Source organism: Vigna umbellata, chromosome 5 (genome assembly GCF_029865625.1).
Source record: "Vigna umbellata cultivar VRB3 chromosome 5, Vumbellata_1.0, whole genome shotgun sequence".
NCBI classification, from domain to species: Eukaryota; Viridiplantae; Streptophyta; class Magnoliopsida; order Fabales; family Fabaceae; genus Vigna; species Vigna umbellata.
The window spans coordinates 21,004,212-21,014,666 of record NC_142169.1 but is presented as its reverse complement, the minus strand read 5'-3'; the positions used below and the strand labels follow the sequence as shown (position 1 = coordinate 21,014,666).

Sequence of the window (10,455 nt, the reverse complement as noted above, 5' to 3'; positions counted from 1 at the left end):
GAAAATAAAAACAAAAGGAACTGGTATTAGTTTTAATCACTTCTGTAGATATAATTTTTAAAGGTACTATTACAAAAGTAAATAATTTAATCATACATCGCAATTATTTAGATATAATGTTTTCTATATCATGATTAATTGCACGAGTCTGCCAATTTTATATCAACAGTATATAGAAGTTTGTATAATTAATTGAACCAGCAATGCGATTTCAAAATAGAGATTTTATTGTTTTTCAAGAACTTGTATTTCAATACGAATCTAAAAGGAATATGCCATAAAATGGCATCAAACCAAGAAAAAATTGTTCTGACATGGCACCGAAAAGAGTAAGAGAATATGCTACTGCAGTATTCGATAACAACAACCTTATTCAACAAGAGCAACCTTAACTCGTGCATGGTGATAGAACATACAAATTTTCTTGCGTCACTCGTGGAACTGAGAGGAAACTCATTTGTACTTTCACCTGAGTACGCGCGCGTACTACCATTTGCGAAAATTGAAGGTTTATGCATTCGATGTAAAGTATATTTATGAAAACTGGGGTTGCCTCCTTTTTTCATTGGATGATGAATACCATTTTGATTAGTTTGTTGTGACTAACTTGGTAGAAGTTTTGTACACTGTTGTCATGATATTTAATCACTCTTGATCATTGCAGCGGTGGATGTTGTGTTCTACTGGAAATAGTATTTAAATTTTGTAACTTGAGGACGATTCAAGTTCTGATATGAAATTCAACGTTATCAGGATGGATTTCCAATGCTCAAGAAGGATGTGGTGGTAATGTCACCAAGAACCTAACCCTCATTGCTTGCTACAAAAGATGGGATTTCAGTACTTCACTTTGAAATAACTTGACTTAGCTGTGGTTTCTTATTGGTTTTGAATGATATAGAATGCTTAGGTTCTTGTTGTCTACGTAGAAATAATTGCTTTCTCATTGTCCCAAAAAAATGCTTACATGAGAGGTATTTGGTACAAACAAAAATAAGAGACAGACATGAGTTTATATATACATAAGATACCTCCATTGGTAAAAGATTTTTTGGAGTGGTACCAAAAACAAACCCGTAAGACTTTGGTTCAAAGTAGACAATATCTTACCAGTCTGGAAATCTATGTGTGTCTAGGTGTGTTAAACCTCCCTACAAGAGAGTCATGATAACTTTTAGAAGTGTTATTTCTGAGTTCTTATAGAATGGACATAACAAGTATTTTCAACCAAAAATGTTTCTGGCTCATGTGCAAGAAGCATATTTAGATATGTGCCTGAATTAGAAAGGCAGGAGTGCACAAACTATGTCGGAGACAACATAATCACATGAGGAAAGCTGCACAGATATGAGGTTAGGAGGAAGTAGGTTGTGAGGATAGACGTATTCCTTCCAACCAAGTTTCAAATTATTCCTGTTGTCTGTGTTATGTTAAACACAGTACCATCTTTTCTGTTTTCTCTTAACCATGAGGTAAAGGTGAAATAGATGTAGGAACATGAGCAGCAACTACAATAACAAGGCGGCTAGATGAATTACACGACGTTATTTGGCTCAATTAAAGACAGTTTCTAGAGATATGAGCATGAACAAAAAATTATGTAAGTGTAAGACCTGAAACTTCTATTTTTAGTTGAATCTGTTACTTCGTCTATCAAGCTTTCGTGAAGAGAACTGTCTATACATCCCGTAGTCAAGATGTTCGAGAAAAAATATCATTGAACGAGGCTAGGGAATTTTTCACGTTGTTTGTGTAACATATTTAATCAAATCTGATAGGTTTGGCATGGTATATAAGAGACGGAATAAATAAGGGGTGTGCCAACTCTATTGGACTATTATAAATAGTCCAGGGTTAGTGGTGGGTAGCAGTTTTTAAGAAAGGGAAAAGATCAGGAGAATTGTTGTGGAGAGTGAGGTTCTCTCTAACAACCTCAATTGGGAAAACACTTTGTAACATTCTATACCTACTACATTGGTAGGTGCAGAATTGGAGTAAAGCAATAAAGATTTTCAAGATAGAGTCTTCTATTTCATTTCTTAATACGCAGTTCTATCAACTGGTATTCAGAACTTCAGTCTTGATCCTGTGGTGATCGCATGGAGGGTTATGGTCAATACCAGGATGGAATCTAGATTAGATGTATTAGAGCGCATGTTACAAGAAGCTCTCCGTGATAAAGAGAAGGCAGAAAATGAACAACAGGAACGGTTTCAAAGGTTGGAAAATCTTATTAGTGGTCTTACAGTGGTTGTTGAAAAAATTTCTGGTTCAAAATCCATAATAGATCACAAAATGATAGCAGCAGGAGCGGCCGCGGGAGAAGAAGCATGGAAACCGCAATGTCAATCACGGTGGAGAAAATTGGATATTTCTATCTTTGTGGGAGAAGAAGCTTTTGGGTGGATGAATAGATTGGAGCGATATTTCCGTTTGAAAGAAGTATCAAAGGAGGAAAGAATACAAGCAATGGTGATTACTTTGTAAGGGAAGGCTCCAAATTGGTTTTAATGGTAGGAATCTTGTAATCCTAATCCAACTTGGGAATCTTTTAAGTTGGCAGTGGTAAGGAGATTTCAATCCAACATGTTAAAGAGTCCATTTAAAATCTTGATAGCCTTAACACATACAGATACTGTAGAAAATTACATAAAACAATTTGAGGAATATGCCGGGCTATTAAAGGACTATGACAAGACTATATTCTTGAATGGATTGAAAGAAGACATTAAAACTAAAGCGAAGCTGTATGATCCTTCCAATCTGAAGGAATTGATGATGAAAGCTCAGATGGTTGAGGATAAAATACGAATTATGTCCAAAGGAAGGGGAACAACGGAGAATTAAGGAAGTACACGGTACTCAACTGGCTACCATGGGAAGAGGAAAAGAAGACGCAGCTGGGACAATCAATCCTACTACTAAGAATCAAGGAATCAACCGCAATCGTGGGACTCCTTTCAGAAAATTATCTGCTGAAGAAATGCAGGATAAGATTAGGAAAGGTTTGTGTTTCATATGTGATGAGAAATTCAGACCTAACAGTAACAAGCAGTTACACATGTTGTTAGTAACAGAACATGATGTAGCGGATGGTGATGGAATCTTGGATGACACGGAGGACTCTGAAAAAATAGATGAAGGAGCAAGAATTGTGCATTCATCCATCTTTGCCATGGCAGGACTCATCACAAAGAAATCATGGAAGGTTTGGGGCAAAATCGGAGATACGAAGGTTGTGGTCTTGTTAGATTTTGGGGCATCACATAATTTCATCTCTAAGGAATTTATGTGCAGGTACGGGTTAGAACCAGTTGAAACTCTCCTTTATGTGGTGGAGGTAGGAGATGGGCGTAAGGTGCAGTGTCAAGGAAAGTGTACAGGGTTTGTGCTGGAGTTACTGTTATTTATAAGGAACAGGGCAAGTAAAACAACAGAGTAGAAATATGAATTGTCAGCAAAATTGTTTATTAATGGCAGATTCCACTGATCTTCCCTGCTGCTACCAGGATAGTCAGGGTACATTGAAAAGGCACAAAACAAGAGTAACAGAAATTTCAGAGAGAATTTGTCCCCAGAGAGATGAGTCAATGTTTTCCTTCGCCCTTTTCTCTTTACTCTAACAGAATTTGTACTTCCTGTCAACACTCAAATCTACGTAATTTTGAGCTGGCCCACTTCACACGTGTGCTTCTCCTGCACTCAGCCTCTACTTTTGGTCCCACATCCTTTTCATTCATTACAGTTACAAGGGTTGAAGATTCAACAAGACTTCTTCATTTTTGAAATTAGAGGAGCGGATGTGGTTTTGGGATTGAAATGGTTGGCGAGTTTAAGAGAAGTCAAGGCCGATTTTTGGCAAAACTAAAGCTAACCATAGGGAGGGGTGAAATTCAGCATACGATGATTGGTGACCCAACTTTATCTACAACTGCAACTTCTTTACAAAAAGTTGATGAATGAATTCCGGAAAGATGATACAGGCTTCTTGGTAGATGTGGTTCAGGAGAATAATGAAGAAGGTAATGCTATAGCGTCGTCAGAAGTGGTAAAAGTTTTGGAATCAAACATACAGTTTTTTCAGGACTTGGAAGGACTACCGCCTAGCCTAAAACAAGATCACGCTATACGTCTTAAAGAGGGAGTTTCCATTCCAAACCTTCGACCATACAAATACTCTCTACTCATTACCAGAAAAACAAGATTGAAAAGTTGATTGATGATATGCTGAAAGCGGGTATCATTCGGCCCAGTATTAGTCCTTATTCCAGTCCTATTATTTTGGTGCAGAAAACAGATAGTGGATGGAGGTTTTGCATGGATTACAGGACTATCAAGAAAATAACCATTCCTCACAAATTTCCAATACAAGTCATAGATGAATTAGCAGGAGCCAAGTGTTCTCTAAATTAGATTTGAAATCAGAATATCACCAAATTATTATGAAAGAAGAGGACATTGAGAAATCGGCTTTTAGGACGCATATTGGTCGTTACGAATTTATATGGTCATGCTATTCGCATTGACAAATGCCCCAGCAACTTTTCAGTCACTTATGAACGAGGTTCTTCGGCCTTTCTTTAGGAAATTTGTGTTTGTTTTTTTCAATGATATCCTACTTTAGAACCCACAATTGAATTGCATGTTCAACATTTGGCACGTGTTTTGCAAGTGCTTCAAGAGCATAAATTGAAAATTAACAAAATGAAATGTAGTCTTGGCCATATTGTATCAGGCAAGGGAGTATCAGCTAACCTCAAGAAGGTGGAGGCTATGTGGAAGTGGCCAACTCCTAGGGATATCACCGCTTTATGAGGATTCCTAGAACTAACAGGGCATTACAGACGTTTTGTTCAGGATTATGGAAAAATCGCCAAAACTCTAACTCAATTGTGTAGAACGAGGGTTTTGGTTGGAATGAGGAGTCCCAACAAGCTTTCGACACACTTAAAGCTGTTGTTTCACACTTACCCATGTAGCACTTATGTGTCATTTTCCTTATGTTTTATTTTATTTGCAGAGCTATTTGCTGGAAATGAATGTGGAAGTTGTACTAACAAACTAGTGAGCTAATGTTCTATATTATGAAGTTTAATGAGTGTAATATAAGTGATTAAGATCCTTTCAACTATTTCTTTACACTAGCTTTGGTTGCAATGATACAAATAACTAAATTAATTCAGTGGCATGAATTGATAAGTAACTAATGCTATGTTACATATCTGAGATTCATCCAACTTTGATGAATGCTATATTAAAGAATGCCTAAACTTCTTAGGTTATCCAAAAAAATTTCTCCAACATGAGAGCCAACCTTAACAAATACAGCAGGATATCCTATTGGAGCTTCTACCCATTCTTCACTTCCTTGTTTGGAAAATACTTTTCCTGTCCATATATGAACCCAACTGCTACTCTCCCCCAATGGAAAATAAGCTCTAACTTTTCTCTTTCCTTTGTCAAGGACAGGAACCACTAGGAACTCAGAACCAACCAAGAACTGCTGATAACTCAAACGTTGCACGCGTTCATCAGTCGGATAATGGAGAAATAGATGGCGGCATACGGGCAATCCTTTCTGGGCAGCTTCCTGCTTAGAAAAAGAATGGAAAGGACCGCTTTGAATGCCTAATGGTTCATATATATTTAATTAGTCTGTATAGATAAATGTTGTGATCACCTTAACCAGCTGAATTCGATAAAATGTCCATGCTTTGTATACTTTTGCAAAACGTGCAAAGTGTGACATTGTCTGCTGGTTTGAGTAAAACTGGCTGTTGCAGGATGGTTTGTTTCCCTGCATACAGTTCAAGCATCAGTGACTCATTGCTATGCAAACTTTATATGACGAAACTTATTGAATAAAAGGTTACCTGTTTAGCTATATGATTATATCCTTATTAATTCAGATTTTAGTATTTCTTGAATCAACTCTTTACATTAGTATATCAGCTAAGTTGCTTCACTCCATATGGTCCATACCACTATTATTTTAGTAAATTTTGAAGATCAAAGACAAAGGCAAGAAAAGTTAAAAAATATTTTTGGTCTGACCATATTTATTTTTAAGGGTGAAGCTCCCTTTCTTAAGTAGTGTAATACACTATAATGTCAAAGAATAAAAACTTCCATTGTTTAGCCAATTTCTTGTTGTCATAAATGTATCCTTGTTGAGTACTTCTATAGTGATTATAGAGATAGAAGAAGAAAATATAATCATGATGAAAAGTGTATGACTATTGCAGGTATTTTACTTACTTCATGGGTACGGAAGACTATGGTGAAAGAATTTAGCTCCATCCACCGCAAAAGCAATTCTTCACTTCTATTATATTTGACTATAGGTAAGTTTACTGTACAATATCCTCCAATGTCACTGTGATTAAAGGCATAGCCAGAAATTCCACTGCTCAGAAGGCCAACAACAGAACTCTTTATTCCATCATTTCTTTGCCAACTGACCATTTGGTCTCCTTCCCAAAATAACATCCCCCACTTAGGGCTATCTCTAAAACCAGCTCTCATGAAGAAAACCAAACCTTCTTCTTGGTCTTTCTTTACCTTGTCCAAGGAGTTACTTTTCCATTCTTCCACAATCTCTCTGTTAATTTTGGCCCATAGTTCCGGGTATCTGTTATGAGCTGAAATGGGATCTTCACCTGAAACGGAGGGTGCATCTTCTTAATAATAATTACATGCTCGGTCTAGTTTTGGTTCTCTCATTGTTTTGGTTAGGAGGTTGGATGATAAGAAAATGTTCAGAAAATTATCCTGGAAGAATGTTTTTGCAGAAGATAAGAGATATGCATTGTAGCCAATAGCACAAACGAGTTAGTTTCTTAAATTAATCCACTTTTTCTGTGTTTTACAATCTACTGCCATAAGAAAGTCCTCGTGAAGCAGGTCAGAATTTTACACTGAGAAAAAGTGTTGGGAGAAATAAAGATAGTTAAGGCAAACCTGAGTATAAAACAGCATCAACAGGAAGGCCCTCACCAAAATCAGCCATCCATCCTCTAACTCCATCATTCACCATGTCTCCAAGAATCTGCTTGAACCAAGTTGCAGTTTTTGGGTGCGTTAGATCTAGCATTCCTACATCAAAAGCCGTGTTTGGAACCATGTATGGATTTCCATTGCTGTCTTTTACCAATATGTCCAACTGTTTTGCCTCCTCAAAGAGGTTTCTTCTTTTGTTTTGTTTCTCATCAACCTATAGGATTAGACAAAGAAAAATAAGTATTATACTAGTGACATTATCTCAATTTTCCTAAACTAGCCACATGTCTTATCTTACAATTGCACTTAGCAAAATGAAATCATGGTAGCAAAGCAAGAGACCAATCATGAATTACTTCCACTAACGATAAAATGCAGTTTATTGAAGAAAACAAGTTAGAGACTACAATATTTATACTTGAAGTGATTCAAAGGAAGCATTACCGGAGCTAGACACGGATTGCAATATGTCATAACTTTTATGTTCTGAGATCTAAGATCTTCAATAAGTTTTTTCCATCCCCAATACCTTTGTGAATCCACTTCCCAATTCCACCAGAGCTGTGAACCAATCAATGTTTTTCTCTGCCCCACCCAATCCTGCACAGTTGCCACAAGTAATCAAATTAAAAATATCAAAGAATGGTATTGAGTGTGTTCATCACAAGTTGTGGGAACTAAGTTGATTTCCAGTAGTTACCAGTCGAGTTAGAAATCTATGTATGTAACATCAGTCAAACAAAATACACCACTTAAATTATTGTATATGCTCGGATTGAATCAAGAAAAATATATCGTCTACAGAAGCAAACTGAACTGTGAGTTACATGTTTGTTGAAACTACAGAGATCCAAAGAGTGCATATGACTTTGAAGTACTTTTGTTTTTCCTTTCTTTTTAAATGTAGGTTTGAGGGATTACCTGCAACCAAAATGCCGAGATAGGAACATCATAGGTCCTTAGTTCATCCCAGATATGACGTACAGCATCAGTGCCACCTTGCATTCCAACTATAGCACCAGATATAATCCATTCTGGAAGCTCAGGTAGCCTTCCAATGCTTTCTGTGAAACGTTCAATCAGTTCACAAGGTGAGTTTCCATGCAATATCCTCCCTTCAGCAGAGTTTCCATGTATCTGCAAGCTCCACGGTACAAAATATGGGATAATGTAAGCTTTAATTACAAATACACACACATTTAAATCATGATTTAATGTGATTATAATAATTCAGAATGTTCGAAAATGTTGAAGTCCGACACATAATGTATTCTTTATTTCTTGATGTACAGTTATCAATCATAGTTTAATTTCTTGGCTGTATTATTAAATTCATCAGTCATCCTATACCAATTCTTTTAGATATTTTACCACATTCATCATGTGATACAAATATTTACCACTGCGCTAATTTTACTTTATTTTCAAAAAGATCCATTCATCCTAATGCAGTGCTCAACATTTTCCAATATTCACTGCACAATTTCAAAGTTTCTTTGTACTAATTACTCTAATTTTGAACGGTATTTTTTGGTATAGATCAGTCCGGTTAACATGAATACTCTAACCATATCTCTCAATTTTTGTAACCATACCTGTATCTGTACTCTGTCTAGTTTAGTAAGATCGAAAACAGTATAATCATATCCTTCAAGCCAGACAGACCTCATTCTTGACGTTATGTAGAAGGGAGAAGGAGCATAAGTTGTACTCCAATCACCTCCTGCCCTGCCAATAATAACAAAATGTCATAATTCACTGCGTTTTCAACAATATATAAATATATATGTGTGTGTGTGTTTTTATGACTTACTGATTTGAATTAGGCTTATAAAGCTGTACATTACACTACCTGTAACTAATTAAGTTAGCAGCCAGGGTTATGGGTTGATCTCCTCTGCCAATACCTTGTTCTTGAACAAATATGGGCACCCTTTTGCCTTTGAAGTTCATGTGAGAAAATTGCTCCCCAAAGCCATAAAACCTCTCATTCTCATCACTTGCATATGTCAACCACACTCTATTGAACTCTTCTGGTTTTAGGATATCCAAGTCTGCTATCTCTTCCTCCACTGAAGAGACTAGCAAAAACCCTCTTGGCCTAGAAAGGTACCAACACCAACCCAGTCTCTTTTTCCTATTATTCCGTCCCCTCTTGAAGCCCTGGTACCCTCCTGAAACTGTTTTAGAGACTTGGTTGCTGGAGGTGAAGTTAGGTTTCTCAATCTTCACTTGAAACCCAACCTCATGGTTGGTTTTCTGATTGAACAAAACCCAATACCTTGCATACACAGAAGGTCCTTTTGCCTCAAACTGCATAGTTGCTTGAATGCCATGCTTTTGAAACCTTTTACTCTTCTTAGTCATATTGAAAAGCCTTCCTGTGATCATCAAAGTAGGAATCGGAATCTCTTGAGCATCAGTTTTCTTTTCCAACCTTCGATACACAGAAGTAGAATCTGGCACTTCACATTCCAAATGATGATCAAATTGACCATTGATCACCCCAATATCCTCAATGATCCTAATATCCTCAATGGTTTGGTGATTGCAAACCATATGAACATCTTTATCTTTGACAAGAAAGGATCCTCTACTTTCTTCCAACTCTGTGTCAACCAGTGCAGCCGAGACAAAAGCCTGTCCAGGGATAGTAGACCAAATGGGTCTGGTTTGTTGAGAAAGGTGCGAAATCGAGAGGTGCCCTCCATTGTCGGAGGTCCAAGAAAACTGAAAATCACTGCCAATTGAGAAGGTCTGATCCGAAGGAACTCTTTTGGAATTGAAGAAGAGAGAACCTTGGACATAAGGGATGGTGGTTGAAACTGAAGAAGGGAAAGGGTTGTTGAAATGCTTATGGTGCTTTTTGGTAATCTTGAGAATTGCCATGACAGAAAATTTAAAACTGAAAGTTTAATACAATGGTTAGTTGAAAGTAAACCTTAAAATATGAGTTCTTGAGATACCTTTGAAGTTTTGTACAGAGTTCGTTGCTTTGACGCATTTGAAAGAGGGTGATAAAGTGTTTTTGGTTTGTTTTGTATAAAACGGTCTTTGGTATGAAACTCAGAGTTTGACATTACTTAATTGCATAACAGGACACAATACTTCAGCAGCCAGAATTGTTTGGCTTACAGTGGAAAAATCATGATTCGTTTCCTTCTTTTCCATTTAGTTTTGGTGCTGGATTTGTATTTTTTTGTACTTAGATAGGTTGTTAAATTATTACCAAGAAATTATTTGTCAGTTCATCATAAAAGTAGGTGGCCTGAACTTTTCTGGGAACATCACACTTTGTAATATGTGAGATTAGTTTGTGTTTACAGTTTGGTTGATTTTCTCAATTACAAATAAATTTTCAAGTTAGTTCCTTTCGTGCATATTTGATATTTTCATTTATACTTTTAGAAAAAAATATTTTTTTACACACCTAAATTTTTTACACTAATTTTATTT

At 36.6% G+C, this 10,455-nt stretch overlaps 1 protein-coding gene and 1 long non-coding RNA gene across 4 annotated transcripts; one reads left to right on the top strand and one right to left on the bottom strand.

Moving 5' to 3' along the window:
* Positions 1-327: 327 nt before the first annotated feature.
* On the top strand, positions 328-8,044 carry LOC148197912 (uncharacterized). Of its 2 annotated transcripts, XR_015779910.1 has the most exons (4): positions 328-523; positions 665-786; positions 6,246-6,344; positions 7,907-8,044. It is a non-coding gene; the product is annotated as an uncharacterized LOC148197912 (long non-coding RNA). The 2 variants fall into 2 exon arrangements; XR_015779911.1 differs by lacking the exons at positions 6,246-6,344; positions 7,907-8,044 and adding an exon at positions 5,470-5,603.
* Positions 2,210-10,180, bottom strand: LOC124823680 (uncharacterized). 2 transcript variants are annotated; one of them, XM_088092055.1, is made up of 9 exons: positions 9,966-10,180; positions 8,852-9,873; positions 8,595-8,727; positions 7,921-8,136; positions 7,444-7,599; positions 6,961-7,213; positions 6,259-6,659; positions 5,681-5,797; positions 2,210-5,590 (listed from the first exon to the last, which is right to left on the bottom strand). In XM_088092055.1, exons 1-9 carry the CDS (start codon positions 10,077-10,079, stop codon positions 5,255-5,257), a joined length of 2,748 nt encoding a protein of 915 aa, XP_087948181.1. In that variant the 5' UTR covers positions 10,080-10,180; the 3' UTR covers positions 2,210-5,254. The 2 variants fall into 2 exon arrangements, with proteins under 2 accessions (XP_087948181.1, XP_047151901.1); XM_047295945.2 differs by having other exon boundaries at positions 8,852-10,029.
* Positions 10,181-10,455: the final 275 nt, after the last annotated feature.